Source organism: Leucoraja erinacea, chromosome 2, assembly GCF_028641065.1.
Source record: "Leucoraja erinacea ecotype New England chromosome 2, Leri_hhj_1, whole genome shotgun sequence".
NCBI classification, from domain to species: domain Eukaryota; kingdom Metazoa; phylum Chordata; class Chondrichthyes; order Rajiformes; family Rajidae; genus Leucoraja; species Leucoraja erinaceus.
Genome location: NC_073378.1, coordinates 136,151,620 through 136,171,316, shown reverse-complemented (window position 1 = coordinate 136,171,316; position 19,697 = coordinate 136,151,620). Strand labels below are relative to the sequence as shown.

The 19,697-nt window shown below is 46.5% G+C and overlaps 1 protein-coding gene across 1 annotated transcript in view; it reads right to left on the bottom strand.

The window, feature by feature from the left end:
• The window catches only part of dlec1 (DLEC1 cilia and flagella associated protein), a 149,512-nt gene that overhangs the window by 79,816 nt on the left and 49,999 nt on the right, over positions 1 to 19,697 (bottom strand). The window contains exons 11-15 of the mRNA XM_055650137.1: positions 18,274 to 18,410; positions 16,387 to 16,479; positions 14,398 to 14,488; positions 4,888 to 5,050; positions 2,906 to 3,098 (exon numbers count right to left, since the gene is read on the bottom strand). Coding sequence (XP_055506112.1) covers positions 2,906 to 3,098; positions 4,888 to 5,050; positions 14,398 to 14,488; positions 16,387 to 16,479; positions 18,274 to 18,410 — 677 coding nt within the window. The remainder of the gene's footprint in view (positions 1 to 2,905; positions 3,099 to 4,887; positions 5,051 to 14,397; positions 14,489 to 16,386; positions 16,480 to 18,273; positions 18,411 to 19,697) is intronic.

Sequence of the window (19,697 nt, the reverse complement as noted above, 5' to 3'; positions counted from 1 at the left end):
TACTGAAATGGGGAAAAGGGCATTTAGTTATGCTGCTCCCTTCGCATGGAACCAGCTGCAGAATGAACTGAAACTTAAGGAGCTGGTTTCTATAAACAGATTTAAATCCCTTCTTAATGATGTTGAAGTGGGCTCTTCTGTCTGTACATGCTTTGTTTGATGATGTTCTGACTGTGACTCTATTTATATGTTCTCTGTTGTTTTTAAATTATTGTCTGTAACTGTGGAACTGTGCTGCTGCCTGTCTTGGCCAGGACTCTCTTGTAAAAGAGATTTTTAATCTCAATGAGACTTCTCCTGGTTAAATAAAGGTTAAATAAATAAATAAAACATAAAGATTGAATCAAATATATAAACTAAGGAGGGCCTTTCAAAACTGTGGCTTGGGACAGTTCAATCTGGCTGCTTTGGACGCCCTTCTCAAAACTAGAGGGCATTGCTTTAACTTGGGAAAGGAAAAGTTTAAAGGAGATTTAGTTTTGATTAAGGTAGACATAAATGCTGGAGAAACTCAGCGGGTGAGGCAGCATCTATGGAGTGAAGGAAATAGACATAAATGCTGGAGAAACTCAGCAGGTGAGGCAGCATCTATGGAGCGAAGGAAATAGACATAAATGCTGGAGAAACTCAGCGGGTGAGGACTTGTTTAGAGATATATTGCTGAAACTGGCCCTTCGGCCCACCAGGTCCACGTCGAGCAGCAATCCCTGCATGTACACTATCGTACTTACACACGAGGGACAATTTACAATTAGCCTACAAACCTGTACGTCTTTGGAGTGTGGCAGGAAACCAGAGGTCCCGGAGAAAACCCGCGCAGGTCACAGGGAGAACGTGCAAACTCCTTACAGATAGCACCCGCGGTCAGGATTGAACCATAGTCAGTGTCTCTGACGCTACAAGGCAGTAACTCCTCTGTTTTAATGCCACAGATCTTGAGGCAAGATTTATCTACAGGGAGAGTGGTGGGTGCCTAGAATGCGCTGCCAGGGGAGGTGGTGGAAGCAGATGCATTTCAACATTTAAGAAGCATTTGGACTGACACATATAAACAAGCTGGGGATGGAGGGCAGGTGTGTAGCATATATTGGACTCATGGTCGGCACTGACATGATGGGCTGAAGGGCCTGTTCTTGGGCTGCACATAGAACAGTACAACACAGGAACAGGCCCTTGGGCCCATAATACCTGTGCCAAACCTGATGTCACATTGAACAAATCTCTTCTGCCTGCTCATGATGCATATCTCTCCATTCCCTGCATATCCCCCATGTACTTATTTAAAAGCCTCAAAATGCCACTAATGTATCTGCCTCCACCACTACCCCTGGCAGCACTTTGGAGGTCTGTGTTCAAAACTTTTGCCCCAAACATCTCCTTTAAGCTTTCACCCTCGTGCCTTAAAGTTCTACCCTCTCGTCTTTGACATTTCTACCCCGGGAAAAAAAGGTTTTGACTGTCTTCCCTATTTCTGCCTCTCATAATATTATATACTTCCGTCAGGACTGCGAAACTCAAGAGAAAGTGTTATATGTTGTCCAGGCAGTCAAATGGATGCCTGGAATGTGCTGCAGATGCAATAGTGGTGTTCACAAGGTTAATTCCCGGGATAGCGGGACTGTCATATGCTGAGAGAATGGAGCAGCTGGGCTTGTGCACTCTGGAGTTTAGAAGGATGAGAGGGAATCTCATTGAAACATATAAGATTGTTAAGGGCTTGAACACGCTAGAGGCAGGAAACATGTTCCCGATGTTGGGGGAGTCCAGAACCAGGGGCCACAGTTTAAGAATAAGGAGTAAGCCATTTAGAACAGAGACAAGGAATCACTTTTTCTCACAGAGAGTGGTGAGTCTGTGGAATTCTCAGAGGGCGGTGGAGGCAGGTTCTCTGGATACTTTCAAGAGAGATCTAGATAGGGCTCTTAGAAATAGCGGAGTCAGGGGATATGGGGAGAAGGCAGGAACGGGGTACTGATTGGGGATGATCAGCCATGAACACATTGAATGGCGGTGCTGGCTCGAAGGACCAAATGGCCTACTCCTGCACCTGTTGTCTATTGTCCATTGTCTATTGTTTAAGAGGCTTTTGGACAGGCACGTGGATATGAAGGGATTGGAGGGATTTGGATCATGTACAGGAAGAGGGGATTAATTTATATTGGCATCATGTTTGTCGCAGACATTGTGGCCTGAAGGACCTGTTCCTGTGCTGTAGTTTTCTATTTAGAAACAAGGAACTGTAGATGCTGGTTTAAAAAAAAAAACACGGCATGTTGGAGGAATCATAGAAAATAGGTGCAGTAGGAAGCCATTTGGCCCTTCGAGCCAGCACCGCCATTCATTGTGATCATGGCTGGTCGTCCCCTATCAATAACCCATGCCCGCCTTTTTCCCATATCCCTTGACTCCACTAGCCCCTTCTCAACTCAGCAGGAACTCAGCAGGTCAGGCAGCATCCTTAGAGAAAATGGATAGGTGACATTTCGAGTCGGGAGCTTGTTCAGACTGATTGTGGAGGGTGGGAAGAAAGCTGGGAGAGAGGTGGGGCAGGACAAAGCTGGGCAGGTAATAGATGAACACAGGTGAGGGGGATTTGTGGGATGAAGGGGCTGTGCTCACCTATTTCCTCACACCTTGTCCTGCACAGACAAAGTATGACAGGTAATTGGTGAACAGAGCCTCTTCTAACTTTCTTCCACCCACCCCCATCCCCTTCTGCAAGGGTCCCGACCCGAAACGTCACCTCTATCCATGTACTCCAGGAATGCTACCTGACCTGCTGAGTTACTCCAGCGCTTTGTGTCTGTATTTTTCCATGTTCAATGCTCTAAGACAGGTATTACTATCGGAAATGTCGACGTGGCAATTTTTGGAAATGTTGGAATTAAATGCCAAAGCTTCTCACCTCTTGCGGGAAATAAGTGAGAACGAAGTCGTGATCCTGGTGAGGTTCCATCACACCGTTCTCTGGGCAGACGTGGAAGGCCGTTTTCAAGTCTTGATCGTAATCCAGGTTGGGGTATTCAATGGACTCTCCAGGAATAGCGCACACCAGATTAGGCTTCAGTGCTTGCCAACAAAAGGGAAGATCTATGTGTCTGCAAGTAAAGGATAAATGATTGTATCTACAAACTTTTCATGTAAGCAGGCACAACTGCCATTGAGTCCTGACCCAAACCAGCATCTATACGTCCTCCACAGATGCTGCCTGACCTGTTAAGTTAAATCAACACTTTATTTCGTTTTTACGTTTAGTTTTAGAGATACATGTCGGAAACAGATCATTCAGCCCACTGAGACCACACCGACCAGCGATCTCCGTACACTAACATTATCCTACACACACCAGGGACAATTTTTACACTTACCAATCCAATTAACGTACAGACCTATACGTCTTTGGAGCGTGGGAGGAAACCGGAGCACCTGGAGAAAACCCACGCAGGTCACGGGGAGAGCGTACAAACTCCATACTAACAGCACCCATAGTCAGGATCGAAGCCAGGTCTCGGGCACTGCAAGGCAGGAACTCTACTGCTGCGCCACCGTTTATGTTTTGCTCTTCCTTGTTTCTCGAAAACTCCTATTATGCTGTGAGATGAGTTAGTAATACTAAATTGCCTGATTACTAACAAATCCTGGGGCAAAGATCTTAGGAAACCCACCCATACATAGCAAGATAAGCAAACTTCACAGTACTCCTATCCATTCAAACAATATCTGTTTTCATGGGCCAATATGTCAAGCTTCTCCTATCTAAGGTTAGAGCAGATCAGTGGGCTGTTTTTTACAGTACAGGATCACAATTCACAGATTCACAATCATACTCATCCATCATGGAAATAGGCCCTTCAGCCCAACTTGCCCATGCCGGCCAAGATGCCCCATCTGCATTAGTCCTACATGCCTGCGTTTGGCCCATATCTCTCTAAACCTTTTCCCATCCATTTACCCATCCAAAGGTCTTTCTAAAGTAAATGTAACATATCTTTTAAATATTGTTTTAGTATCTGCCTCAACGACCTCCTTTAGATGTACTTTAGACTTCAGATATACAGCGCGGAAACAGGCCCTTCGGTCCACCGAGTCACACAGAAACAAGGAACTGCAGCTGCTAGTTTACAAAAAGGACACAAAATGCTGGAGTAACTCAGCGAGTCAGGCAGCATCTCTGGAGAACATGATTTTGAGCTGAGGTCCTTCTTCGACCCTCCTTATCCTGCCTATCTTATTTCATAGAAAACATAGAAATTAGGTGCAGGAGTAGGCCATTCGGCCCTTCGAGCCTGCACCGCCATTCAATATGATCATGGCTGATCATCCAACTCAGTATCCCGTACCTGCCTTCTCTCCATACCCCCTGATCCCCTTAGCCACAAGGGCCATGTTCATATTCATGTTCATATTCACAAGTTATAGGAGCAGAATTAGGCCATTTGGCCCATCGAGTCTACTCCGCCATTCAATCATGGCTGATCTATCTTTCCCTCTCAACTCTATTTTCCTGCCTTTCTCCCCGAAGTCCCTGACACCCTGACAAATCAAGAATTTGTCAATCTCCACCTTTAACATATGCGTCTTGACAGTGAATTCCACAGATTCACCACCCTGTAGCTACAGAGGTTTGAGACATCACACTCGACACTACTGGGCTTTGACACTCTCAGTCCTGAAGCAAGGTTTTGACACAAATCGTCGACTATTCCTTTTGCTCCACAGATGCTACCTGACCCACTGAGTTTACATTGTGTTGCATTGTCCCCAGCATCTGCAGCCTCTTGTGTCTCAATTCCTCCCTTGTTGCCTCAGCCACCAAGTCCCCAGAGGTACATGGAGCAGTGGGCGTCACCTGACCCACTTCGTACTGAGGAGAACCGTTGTACTTACGTAGCATTGCGGAGGGTGATCACCTTTTGGGAACATACGTGTGGGTTTGTTGCCTCAAAGCGGACAAAGTGCTCTGCTGTAACGTCTCTGCACTCGCCTAGGTTGGCCGTGCTCTCTGCACCACTGACCGACATGAAATGCAAAGCAACCTGCTGGCCAGACCCTGTGGAGGCAAGCAGAGAAGAAGGCAGATGGAAATGCCCCACTCCCACCCGGCAGAAGATGCCTGCAGCCCCGCAGCAGCCCGCAAATCATAAGCTCATAAGTTCTAGGGGCAGAATTAGGCCATTCGGCCCTTCAAGTCTACTCCGCCATTCAATCGTGGCTGATCTATCTTTCCCTCACAACCTCATTCTCCTGCCTTCTCCCCATAACCCCTGACACCCGTACAAATCAAGAACATGTCAATCTCCGCCTTAAAAATATCCATTGACTTGGCCCCCAATGCAGTCCGTGGCAATGATTTCCACTCTATGACTAAACAAATTCCTCCTCATATCCTTTCTTAAGGTACGTCCTTTTATTCTGAGGTTATTGCCTCTGGTCCTATTCTCTCCCACCAGTAGATACATCCTCTCCACATCCACTCCATCCAGGCCTTATAGAAGTGTTGTCCATAAATCCACCCCCACTTCCGCCCATCTCCCAGATGCTAGCCCGTATGTAGGGGTTGTCCATAAGTCAGGTATTCATACCCCATGGACATGTAATCAGAGGCTGCAACACTGAACTTTGTGGAAACCACTGATCACACACACACACCTCCTGTCCGAATAACACCTTCAGGCAAGGTGGATATGGATTGTTTGCCTTGGTTAATCATTAGAGATACTGGGCTTGATCATGTTATTCAACAGAAGCAGCTCTGTGGGGAATGCTAACCAGCTGAATGAATTGAATTGAATACATTTTATTAGCCGAGTATGTATACATACAAGGAATTTGCCTCGGTGCTTTGCTCACAAGTAACAACACGATATATAGTAGGCAATTAAAAATAAAACATTATAATTTAAACTTTTGAAGAATTAAATTAAATACCAGAGCACAAGGAGGCTACAGACTTTTGGTTGTTGAATAGAGCTACTGCTCGTGGATAAAAGCTGTTTTTATGTCTGGCTGTGGCAGCTTTGACAGTCACCTTCCAGAGGGAAGTGAGTCAAAGAGTTTGTGGCCAGGGTGAGAGGGGTCAGAGATGATCTTGCCCGCTCGCTTCCTGGCCCTTGCAGTGTACAGTTCATCAATGGAGGGAAGGTTGCAGCCAATAACCTTCTCAGCTGATCGGATGATTCGCTGCAGCCTCCGGATGTCGTGCTTGGTGGCTGAGCCAAACCAGACCATGATGGAGAAGGTGAGGACAGACTCTACGATGGCCGTATAGAATTGGACCATCATTGCCTGTGGCAGATTGTGCTTCCTCAGCTGCTGCAGGAAGTACATCCTCTGTTGGGCCTTTTTGACTGTGGAGTCGATGGTAGCCCCCCACTTAAGGTCCTTGGAGATGAAGGTTCCAAGGAACTTAAATTACTCCACAGATGTGACTGTGGTGTTGTTGATGGTGAGTGGGGTGAGGGGAGTGGGAGCTCTCCTAAAGTCTACTATCAATTCCATCGTCATAAGAGCATTGAGCTCCAGATTGTTGCAATGTCTTTGAGGGCCAGTTTTGAGGGCCTTGGAGGAATATAAAAGAAGTAAGAAGGAACCCAACCAAGGGCTCAGGAGAACTAAAAAGGGTCATAAAATGTAATTGGCGAGTAATTTAGTTTAGTTCAGCAAGTTTAGGTAAGAGATATAGCGTTGAAACAGGCCCTTCGGCCCACCGTGTTCATGCCAACCAGCAATCACCTGCACAATAGTTCTATCGTAGACACTTTACAGAAGCCAATTAACCTACAAACCTGCATGTCCTTGGAATGTGGGAGGAAACCGGAGCACCCGGAGGAAACCCATGTGGTTACGGAGAGAACTTACAAACTCCGTAGAGACAGCACTCGTAGTCGGGATTGAACCCGGGTCTCTGGCGCTGCGAGGCAGCAACTCTACCGCTGCGCCACCGTGCTGCCCCTTATTTTGAGGAATGTTGATCATCCCTCAACAGTATTTCCAACACTAAATAAATTCTGGCAAACTGAATGTCAGAAAGTACAAAGCATATTTCTTTCCATTGGACATTTTAAGCAACTTGCAACCTACAGATGAAAGACAAGGATATGCTCATTTGAAGAAAACCCACGCAGTCACAGCGAGAATGTGCAAACTCCACACAGACAGGATCAAACCCTTGTTTGGGATGGTTGTGAGAGGAGCGATGGTCAACACCAAATTGAAGGTATTATATTTGAATGTACGTAGCATAAGGAACAAAGTGGACGAGCTTGGAGCACAGCTGGAAATTGGCAGGTATGATGTTGTAGGCGTTAGGGAGACATGGCTGCAAGAGGATCAGAGCTGAATATTCAAGGCTACACATCCTATCGCTAGGACAGACAGGTGGGCAGAAGGGGTGGGGTAGCACTGCTGGTAATGAATGACATTTAGTCCTTAGCAAAAGGTGACAAAGGATCAGAAGATGTAGAGTAACTGTAGGTAGAGCTGCAAAACTGCACAGGTAAAATTACTCTAATGGGAGTTATTTATATGCCCTCAAACAGTAGCCAGGATATAGGGTACAAGTTGCATCAGGAAATAAAATTGGCGTGGAGGAAAGGCAATGCTACGGTGGTCATGGGAGATTTCAATATGCAGGTAGACTGGGAAAATCAGGCTGGTACTGGACCACAAGAGAGAGAATTTGTAGAGTAGGTCCGGGATGTTTGTTAGAGCTGCTTGTAGTGGAGCCTACCAGGGATAAGGCAATTCTAGATTTAGCGTTGTGCAATAAACCAGATTTAATAAAGGGAACTTGAGGTAAAGGAAACACTTGGAGGTAGTGACCACAATATGTTATGATTTAGTAGGAATGACGGTGGAGCAGCAATGGCAGGAATTTCTGCGGATAATTCGGAAGGGGCAGGATCATTTCACTCCAAAGAGGAAGAAAGATTCCAGGGGGAGAATAAGACCACCATGGCTGACAAGGGAGGTCAAGGACAACATAAGAGCAAAACAGAAGGCATATAACATTGCAAAGATTCAAGCCGTAGATTATTTTATAAATGGAGTGAGAATCCAGAAATTGGTGGTGCAAAGGGACATGGGAGCACTGGTGCAGGACTCCCAAAAAGTTAATTTGCAAGTCGAATTGGTAGTAAGGAAGGCAAATTCAATGCTAACATTTATATCAAGAGGACAGGAATACAGAAACAGAGATGTAATGCTGAGGCTCTACAAGGCGCTGGTCAAGCTGCATTTGGAGTATTATAAGCAAATTTGGACCCCATATCCGAGGCAGAATGTGCTGGCTCTGGAGAGGGTCCAGAGGAGGTTAACAAGAATGATTCCAGGAATGAGTGGGTTAGCATAAGATGAGCGTTTGACAGCACTGGGCCTTTACTCACTGGAGTTTAGAAGGTTGAGGGAGGGACCTCATTGAAACTTACAGAATAATGAAATGCATAGATAGAGTGGATGTGGAAAGGGTGTTTCCACTGGTGGGAGAGTCTCGGACCAGAGGTCATAGACTCAGAATTAAACGGGGTGAAAGGAGGTGAGGAGGACTTCTTTGGTCAGAGGGTAGTTAATCCGTGGAAATCATTGCCACAGAGGGCTGTGGAGGCCATTGGTGGATATTTTTAAGGCTGAGATAGACAAATTCTTGATTAGCACGGGTGTCAAGGTTTATGGGGAGAAGCTGGGAAAATGGGATTAGGAGGCAGAGATCAGCCATGATTTAAGGGTGGAGTAGACTCGATGGACCGAATGGCCTAATTCTACTCCTATAACTTGTGAACTTGTCTCTGGCGCTATCAGCCAGCGACTCTACCGCTGCGCCACTGCGCTGCCCTAGAATTACGGACAATTTCAAGGCGTTTCATACATACATTGAAAACACGTGGGTAACTTGGACATGGGTATAATATTATGAGAGGCATTGCATATAAAATTATGAGAGGCACAGATAGAGTAGGCAGTCCAAATCTTTTACACAGCGTGGAAAATACCAATACTAGAGGGCACAGCTTTACGGTGAGAGGGGCATCATTTGAAGAAGATGTTTTTTTTTCACAGGGAGTGGTGGGAGGCTGGAATGCACTGCTGGGGGTGGTGGTTCAGGGAGATACTATTGTGACATTTAAGAGATTTGGGGATAGGTGCACCCAAAGGCAGGGAATGGAGGGATGTGCGGCAGATAAAAGTTGGTCTTGAGATTATGTGTAAGAAGGAACTGCAGATTCGGGTTTAAAATGAAGGTAGACATGCAATGCTGGAGTAACTCAGCGAGATAGGCAGCATCTCTGGAAAGAAGGAATGGGTGACGTTTCGGGTCGAGACCCTTCTGCAGACTTGTTCTTGGGATTATGTTCGGCACAGGCGTTATGGGCCAAGCGGCTTGTTCGTGTGCTGTATGTTCTACGTTCTAAGAACAATGGGCGGCACGGTGGCACAGCAGTAGAGTTGCTGCCTCACAGCGCCAGAGACCCGGGTTCCATCCTGACTACAGGTGCTGTCTGTACAGAGTTTGTATGTTCTCCCTGTGACCGCGAGGGATTTCTCCGGGTGCTCTGGTTTCCTCCCTCACTGCAGACAAAGTTCTAGGAGTAGAATTAGGCCATTCGGTCCATCAAGTCTACTCCACCATTCAATCTTGACTGATCACTGCCTCCTAATCCCATTTTCTTGCCTTCTCCCTATAACCCTTGACACCAGTTCTAATCAATAATTTGTCTATCTCTGCCTTAAAAAATATCTGCTGACTTGGCCTCCACAGCCCTCTGTGGCAATGAGTTCCACAGATTCACTACCCTCTGACTAAAGAAGTCCCTCCTCACCTCCTTTTTAAAAGAGTGCCCTATAATTCTGAGGCTATGACCTCTGGTCCTAGAATCTCCCACCAGTGGAAACATCCTTTCCACATCCACTCTATCTGTGCCTTTCATTATTCTGTAGGTTTCAATGAGGTCCCCGCTCAACCTTCTAAACTCCAGCGAGTACAGGCCCAGTGCCGTCAAATGCTCATCATATGCCAACCCACTCATTCCTGGATTCATTCTTGCAAACCTGCTCTGGACCCTCTCCAGAGCCAACACATCCTTCCTCAGATATGGGGACAAAATTTGCTCACAGTATTCCAAATACGGCCTGACCAGCGCCTTATAGAGCCTCAGCGTTACATCTCTTTTGTATTCCAGTCCTCTTGATACACAGTAAATGCTAGCATTGAATTTGCCTTCCTTACCACCGACTTTTTGGAGTCCTGCACCAGCACTCCCAAGTCCCTTTGCACCTCCGATTTCTGGATTCTCTCTTCATTCATAAAATAATCTGTGCCTTTATTCCAATCACCAAAATGCATGACTGTGCACTTTGATCTACTGATTTTCATCTGCCACTTCTCTGCCCACTCTCCTAACCTGTCCAGGTCCTTCTGCAGAGTCCTTGCTTCCTCCACACTGCTTGCCCCTCCACCTATCTTAACATCATAGTCATAGAGTCAGAGAGTGATACAGTGTGGAAACAGGCCCTTTGGCACAAGTTGCCCGCACCGGCCAACATGTCCCAGCTACACTAGTCCCACCTGCCTGCGCTTGGCCCATATCCCGCCAAACCTGTCCTACCCATGTACCTGTCTAACCGTTTCTTAAACGTTGGGATAGTCCCTGCCTCAAGCATGTCCTCTGGCAACTTATTCCATACATCCACCACCCTTTGTGGGAAAAAGTTACCCCTCAGATTCCTATTAAATCTTTTCCCCTCTACCTTGAACCTATGTCCTCTGGTCCTCGGTTCCCCTACTCTGGGCAAAAGACTCTGTGCCTCTACCCGATCTATTTCTCTCATGATTTTGTGCACAATGATTTTATACATCTGCAAATTTGGCCACAAAGCCTTCAATCCCATTATCCAAATCATTAATAGACAACGGAAGTGGCTCCAGCACCAACCCTTGTGGAACTCCGCTAGTCACTGGCAGCCAACATGAAAAAGTGCCTTTTATTGCAACTCTTTGCCTGCTGCCATCCAGCCAACCCGGTCAATGTTAGTATCTTTCCTTTAATGCCGTGGGCTCTCATTTTTCCGAGTAGCATGACGTGCGGCACCTTATCGAAGGCCTTCTGAAAATCTATATGAACAATATCCGCAGCCTCTGTCTGTCTGTCCTGCCATTAACTTCCTCAAAGTACTCCAGCAGATTTGTCAGGCAAGATCATCCCTTCACAAAGCCATGCTGACTTTGGCCTATTTAATCATGAACTTCTATGTATTGCGTAACTTCATCCTTTATAATGGACTCTGAAATCCTACCAACCACTAGTGTCAGGCTAACCGGCCTATAGTTTCCGCTCTTCTGTTGTGCTCCCTTCTTGAACAGCGGGGTGATATTTGCAATTTTCTAATGTTCAGCAACAGCTCCCAACTCTAGTGATTCTTGAAGTATCACAACTAATGCCATCACAATCTCTGGGGCCTCCTCCTTCATACCCTGGGGTGCAGTACATCCGGTCCAGGTGAGCTTTCCATTTTCCTCGCACCTTCTCCTTAGTAATCACTACTCCACTATCTTCCACTCCCTGATACTACGATTGCAGGAACATTCAGACACAGACAAGACGTTCAGGTTTGCAGGAGATGTCGGAGATGTCCTCGTTCTTCAGGGAACGGGGGTTCCTCTCTTCCATCATAGATGAGGCCCTCACTAGGGTCTCCTCGATATCCCGCAGTTCCGCTCTTGCTCCCCCCCTTCCCTCCATTCATAACATGGATAGAGTTCCCCTTGTCCTCACCTTCCAACCCATCGGCCGTCGTATACAGCATATAATCCTCTGACATTTTCGCCACATCCAATGGGATATCCCCACTGGCCACATCTTCACATCTCCACCCCTTTCCTCTTTGAGCAGAGACCGTTCCCTCCGCAACTCTCTGGTCAACTCTTCCCTTCCCACCCAAACCACACCCACCTGTAACCGCAGGAGATGCAACACCTGTCTCCATACGTCCCCCCTCGATTCCGTTCAAGGATCCCGACGGTCTTTTCAGGTGAGGCAGAGGTTCCCTTGCACCTCCTCCAACCTCATCTACTGTATCCGCTGTTCCAGGTGCGGACTCCTATACAGACCAAGCGCAGGCTCGGCGATCGTTTCGCTGAACACCTCTGCTCAGTTCGCTGAAACCTAACTGATCTCCCATTTGCTAAACACTTTAACTCTCCTCCCATTCCCACACTGGCCTTTCTGTCCTGGGTCTCCTCCATTGTCAGCGTGAGGCCCAGCACAAATTGGAGGAACAGCACCTCATATTTCACTTGGGCAGCTTATACCCCAGTGGTATGAACATTGACTTCTCTAACTTCAAATAGCCCTTCTTTCCCTCTCTCTCCATCCCCTCCCCCTTCCCAGTTCTCCCACCAGTCTTACTGACTCCAACCACATTCTATCTCTGCTTGCTTTGTTGTTACCCTCTTCCAACAATGATGTATTCTACCTTGTCCTTGATCTCCATTCCCTTTGCCCTATTTTCACACTCCACTTCCTTATCTATGTATCTCGCTCTCCCCTGACATCTGTCTGAAGAAGGGTCTCGACCTGAAACATCACCCATTCTTTCTCTCCATAGATGCTGCCTGTCCCGCTGAGTTACTCCAGCATTTTGTGTCTATAGAAACATAGAAACATAGAAATTAGGTGCAGGAGTAGGCCATTCGGCCCTTCGAGCCTGCACCGCCATTCAATATGATCATGGCTGATCATCCAACTCAGTATCCCGTACCTGCCTTCTCTCCATACCCCTTGATCCCCTTAGCCACAAGGGCCACATCTAACTCCTTCTTAAATATAGCCAATGAACTGGCCTCAACTACCCTCTGTTCCAGAGATTCGCCACTCTCTGTGTGAAAAAAGTTCTTCGCATCTCGGTTTTAAAGGATTTCCCCCTTATCCTTAAGCTGTGACCCCTTGTCCTGGACTTCCCTAACATCGGGAACAATCTTCCTGCATCTAGCCTGTCCAACCCCTTAAGAATTTTGTAAGTTTCTATAAGATCCCCTCTCAATCTCCTAAATTCTAGAGAGTATAAACCAAGTCTATCCAGTCTTCTAGCTCATCCCATTCTTCCGACGACCCTTCATAATCTAATTCGTCCTTCCATACATCATAGAATCTCACCTTCTCCTCCACATGAGGCATATACATAAAACATACACATCACAGTACATCACAGAAATGGGCCCTTCAGCACACAGTCTTTGTAACAGACGTGATGCCAAATTAAACTGATCTCACCTGTCAGTACATGATCCATATCCCTCTATTCCCTGCATTTCAATGTGCCTATCTAAAAATGCCAACCACTATTGAATCTGCCTGGCATTGCGTTCCAGGGCCTCACTGATCCCTGTGTAAAATACATGCCCCACATACCTCCATTGAACTTTCCTCCTTGCACCTTGTAGCTATGCCCTCTAGTGGGCATGTACGGTAATAATAACAGTCAGTACAGTGAACCTGGGAAAAAGGCTCTGACTGTCTACCCCATCTATGCCTCTCATATACTTCCATCGTGTCCCCCCTCAGCCTCCCACTTTCCAGAGAAAACAATCCTAGTCTATCCAACCTCTCCCTGTCTGTGAAACCCTCTAACCCAGGCATCATCCTGGTGAACCTCCTCTGCACCCTCTCCAAAGCCTCCACATCGTTCCTGTAATGGGGCGACCAGAACTGCGCACAATAGTGCAAATGAGGCTTGACCAAAGTTTTGTAAAGCTGCAACATGACTTCCTGACTCTTATATATCGCCAAGCTCACTTTTCTATAGACTGCCAAGAGTTTATTTCTATTGCTTCTCAGGATGCTAGAAGTATTACCAACATTAGCTTTCCTTGTCATCCACGATTGTCCCTGAGAAGCTGGTAGCAGGAGGCAACTTACTCCTTTCGAAAACTGCACACATTTTAACTGATTCTCGCAACAAACTTAAGGGCCTGTCCCACTTTCACGACCTAATTCACGACCTTTTTTACTCGTGGACATTTTTCATGGCTAGAAAAACGCCCTGACCTACTTGATGCTACAAGTACCTAGGACTAGCATCACAACCCACCTACGACCTACCTACGATCTCCTATGACCTCCTATGATCTCCTATGACCTTGTGACGACCATGCTGCGAGCAAAGATCCTCTGCTATAGGATCTTTGGCTGCGAGTACGAGTCAAGGGCAAACACGGCAGAGGTCGTGAATTAGGTCGTGAAAGTGGGACAGGCCCTTTAATGTAATCTTACCCAAATATTTCACAGATCTTGCAAGAATTAAATTAAAGGAGGTGTAAAACGACCCTATTAAGATTAAATGCCAGGATACCTATGCTTGTTCTTGATTCCGCTACCTTGGAAAAATAAGTCTTAATTTTGTTACCTGTTAGTACAAAGTCTTTCACGTGGCAGTTGTCACAAACCATTGTAACAGTTTGAGAGAAGGTTCCTGGAGTAGGTGGAAGGAAAGCAACCTACAAATTGGGAAAGGTAGATAAATCAACATTTTCCAACGTTCAACAGAAATTAAAACATCCATCTTTTCAACAAACGTCCCATCTTTTCAACAAACGGCCAGAAAATTGAACATGTATTCAATAGACAATAGACAATAGACAATAGGTGTTTAAGAAGGTACTGCAGATGCTGGAGAATCGAAGGTTACACAAAAAAGCTGGAGAAACTCAGCGGGTGCAGCAGCATCTATGGAGCGAAGGAAATAGGCAACGTTTCAGGCCGAAACCCTTCTTCAGATAATAGGTGCAGCCTGCTACAGGAAAGATGTTGTAAAACTGTAAAGAGCGCAGAGAAGTTTTACGATAATGTTTCCAGGATTTGAGGGCCTGAGCTGTAGGGAGAAGTTGAGCAGGCTAGAACTTTATTCCATGGAGCGCAGGAGGTTGATAAAGGTGTATAAATTCGTGAGTGGTACAGACAGGGTGAATGCATGGAATCATGAACCAGAGGTCACAGGTTTAAGGTGTGAGGGGGAGGGGAGATTGGATAGAATCCTGAGGACCAACTTTATTCACACTGAGGATGCTGTTTTATGGAATGAGCTGCTGGAGGATGTAGTTGAGGCAGGTACAATAACAACATTTAGAACATAGAACAGTACAGCACAATAACAGGATGGTAGGCCCCTAGTGTCTGTGTTGAACATGATAAAATCATAACGTATCCACTTGCACATAATCCTTACCCCTCCATTCCATGAATATCCATATACCTAAGTAAAAGTCTTTTAAATGCCACTAACATATCAGCTTCAACCACCATCCCCAGCAGCCCGTTCCAAGCACTCACTACTCTCTGTGTAAAAAAACTTGCCCCACACATCTCCTGTAAACTTTGCCCCTCTCACCTTAAAGCTATGCCCACCGGTACAGTATTTGATTTTTCCATCCTGGGAAAAAAGGTTGTCTATCTGTCTCGGGAGGAACTGCAGATAGTGGTTTACACCAAAGATGAGACACAAAATGCTGGAGTAACTTAGCAGGACAGGCAGCATCTTTGGATAGAAGGAGCAGTTGACATTTCAGGTCGAGACACTTTTTCAGACTGAAAGTCAGGGGAGAGGGAGACACAGAGATAAGGAAGTGTAAGGCGTGAGAATGAGACATCAAAGGGGATGAGGTTCAAGGAAAATGTAAACAGAGATAAAATGTAATCGGGGACAGCCAGACTGGTCGGAGAACCGGGATGGGGAAGTGATGGAGAGACAGAGGGAAAGCAAGGGTTTCTTGGTGTTAGAGAAGTCAATATTCACAGCGCCGGCGTGTAAACTTCCCAAGCGAAGTAGGAAGTGCTGTTCCTCCAATGACTGTCTACCCTATCTATACCTCTCATAATTTAACTCTGTTGTTCCAGGGAAAACAATCCAAGTCTGTCCAACCTCTCCCTGTAGCGAAGGCCCCGTAATCCAGGCATCATTCTGGTAATATGCAGCTAGACATATTGCAGCTATCCCTTCAGTGCCATTTCCGTGCTCCTACCCAAACCCTTTCATACTTGAACCAAACACCTCCTGACTTAAAAATTGAACATACCTTAGTTTAGCATGGAAACAGGCCCTTTGGCCCACCAAGGCCATGTTGACCTGCAATCCTCATACACTAGCACTATCCTACATTTTACAATTTTAACCAAAGCCTATGTACCTACAAATCTTTGTAGTGTGGGAGGAAACCGGAACACCAAGAGAAAACCCACAGGAGAACCGACAAACTCCGTACAGACAGCACCCATAGTCAGGATTGAACCCGGGTCACTGGCGTTGTGAGGCAGCAACTCTACCCAAATGGCAGTAGCTGACTCAGCTTCACCATATCGGGCCTCGTTCAATGTGGGAGGAGGTAGTACACTCACTCACCTCCAGGATCAATGCCTGTCCCGGCTGCAGCTCAAACACAGCCGGTCTGATTGCAAACGGAGTTACGTCCAGAAATCCAGCCACCGCTACGCTCTGTGGAGTGAAAGAGGCAAAGACAGGTCAGGTCCGGAGTGTTATTGATCCATGCGGTCACAGGGAGAACATGCAAACTCCACACAGACAGCATCTGAGGTCAGGATTGAACCCGGGTACCTGGTGCTGTGAGGTGCATGTCCCTGGCGCTTTTTTTTAGAGATACGGTGCAGAAACAGACCCATCAGCCCACCGCGCCGCCTCAAGTCTAGGTCAACTGGTTCAACTTAGTTCTATGTTATCCCACTTTCTCAGTGGCACCCAGTCCGCGCAGACCAGCGACCACCCCGTACACTATCGCTATCCTACACACGAGGGACAATTCCCAATTTTACCAAAGCCAATCAACCTACAAACCCACATGTCTTTGGAGTGGGAAAGGAAACCGGAGCACCCGGAAAAAACCCATGCGGTCACAGGGAGAACATGCAATCTCCATTCAGAGGTCAGGATCAAACCTGGGTCTCTGGCACTGTCAGGCAACAACTCTACCACTGCGCCACTGTGAAGCCTAATTAAGTGCTTGATGGTCAGCTGATACAAAGCTGTGTGTGGCAGGGTGTACTTAGAGATACAGGTGGGCTTTGAGGCACAGAGGCAGGATCAGTGAATGGGCTATAACATGTAAGATGGAATAGTGTGAGGTCATCCACTATAGTAGAAAAAATAGAGGAGCAAAGTATCTGTAGATGGTGAGCATTTGATAGACACAAGTGTTTTAAAAGGATCTTTTAGACAATAGACAATAGGTGCAGGAGTAGGCCATTCGGCCCTTCAAGCCAGCACCGCCATTCAATGTGATCGTGGCTGATCATTCCCAATCAGTACCCCGTTCCTGCCTTCTCCCCATATCCCCTGACTCCGCTATTTTTAATAGCCCTATCTAGCTCTCTCTTGAAAGCATCCAGAGAACCTGCCTCCACCCCTCTGAGGCAGAGAATTCCACAGACTCACCACTCTCTGTGAGAAAAAGTGTTTCCTTGTCTCCGTTCTTAATGGCTCACTCCTTATTCTTAAACTGTGGCCCCTGGTTCTGGACTCCCCCAACATCGGGAACATGTTTCCTGTCTCTAGCGTGTCCAAACCCTTTTCAATTATACTTTATTGTCATATCTACCTGGGTACAGTGAAAGTCCTTGTTTTTGCATACAATCTGGTAAAATCATACACTTTTCTGGCACTGACAGAAAGTCACAAAAAGTTCATCGATCAATATGCATCAATAATATCAATCAATGAAAGTTAATGTACAGGTATTGCACTGCTTAGTTTAATTTAGTTTAAAGAAAACGCATGTAAACAGGGCCTTCAGCCCACCAAGTTTAGTTTAGTTTAGTTTAGAAATACAGCATAAAAACTGGCTCTTCGGCACACCGAGTCCACACCGACCACCGATCCCCAGATATTAACACTATCCTACACACACTATGGTCAATTTTACATTTACATCAAGCCAAATAACTTTCACACCTGGACGATGGACGTCTTTGGAGTGTGGGAGGTAACCGAAGATCTCGGAGAAAATCCACGCAGGTCATGGGGAGAACGCACAAACTCCGTACAGACAACACCCGTAGTCAGGATTGAACCCTGGTCTCCAGCTTTGTAAGGCAGTAGCTCTACCGCTACCCAAGTCTATGTCAACTGGTTCAACTTAGTTCTATGTTATCCCGCTTTCTCGTCCAATTACTTTGCAGAGGCCAATGAACTTGCAAAACAGAAATTCCCCGACTTCTATGCTCTTAACCTGTGAGTTCCCAGCTCTGTTCACTCAGATGATAAGAGAATTCTCACCCTGAAGTTGGTTGTCGGCCACATTCTCTTGGGCATGATGCAAAAACAGCCAGCATTGTACCCTTCGTTTCTGCACAGGAACTCTGTAAACTTCACTCCTCCCATCAAGCAGAATCCACAGTCTAACGTAGCAGGTACTGGACATGAAAGGAAAATAACAGAAATGTACTAACAAAGTGGTGGGCATGGAGCGATCTGCCAGAGGAGGTAGCTGAGGCAGGTACTATACATAGAAACATAGAAAATAGGTGCAGGAGGAGGCCATTCAGCCCTTCGAGCCAGCACCGCAAATTCATTGTGATCATGGCTGATCGTCCCCTATCAATAACCCGTGCCTGCCTTCTCCCCATAATCCCTTGATTCCACTAGCCCCTAGAGCTCTATCTAACTCTCTCTTAAATCCATCCAGTGACTTGGCCTCCACTGCCCTCTGTGGCAGCGAATTCCACAAATTCACAACTCTCTAGATGACAATGTTTTTTTCTCACCTCAGTCTTAAATGGCCTCCCCTTTATTCTAAGACTGTACAAGACACTTAGCCCAGTTAATGGGTAGGTATGGTTGAGATGGATGTGGGCCAAACAGGAACAAATGGGACTAGCTTGGATGGGGCATTAGGGTTAAGGTTAGACATCTATTTCCATGCTGTATGAAACTCTGGCTCAATAACAGAATCTCAAAAAACATGATGTGCTTCAATGCTTCCCCTTCCCCGTCCCCCTCCACCCTCCACAATCTGGCTTTATATTTCACTCTTCCTCTCCACTCCTCATCTGACACTCTTTATTGCCCTGTCCCACGGTACAAATTCATTCCAAGAACTCTCCCGAGTTTAAAAAAAACAAACTCACAGTAAGCACAGAGAATGAACGTAGCGGGTACGTCGGAGCTCGGGGACGTCTCCTAGCGCTAACGGCAGGTACTCGGGAAGACTCGCTAACGGCAGGTAAGCACGGGAAGACTCGTGAAGAATTTTCAACATGATGAAAAATGTCCACGAGAGCCCCGAGTACCGATGAGCGGCCATTACCGTAAATCTCCGAATTGGAATCAGGGCAAACTCGGGGAGAGCTCTTGGAATGAACTCGTACTGTGGGACAGGGCTTTGAGTCTCCTTTTCACCCATCACCTTTGTCACTTACATTCATATCCCCCGCTCACCTGTATCAATCTATTGCTTGCCAGGCTTTGTCACACCCCCACCACCCTTTTCCAGCTCTCTCTCCTTACTCCAAACAATCTGATGAAGAAAGGTCTGATCCGAAACGTCGCCAGTTCATTCCCTCCACAGATGCTGCCTGACCTGCCGTGTTCCTCCAGTAAGTTGTGTTTTGCTCCAGAATCCAGCGTGTTGTCAAGTTGGAACGGGTAAAGAGGAGATTTACAAGAAAGTTGCCGGGACTCGAGAATCTAAGCCAAAGCAA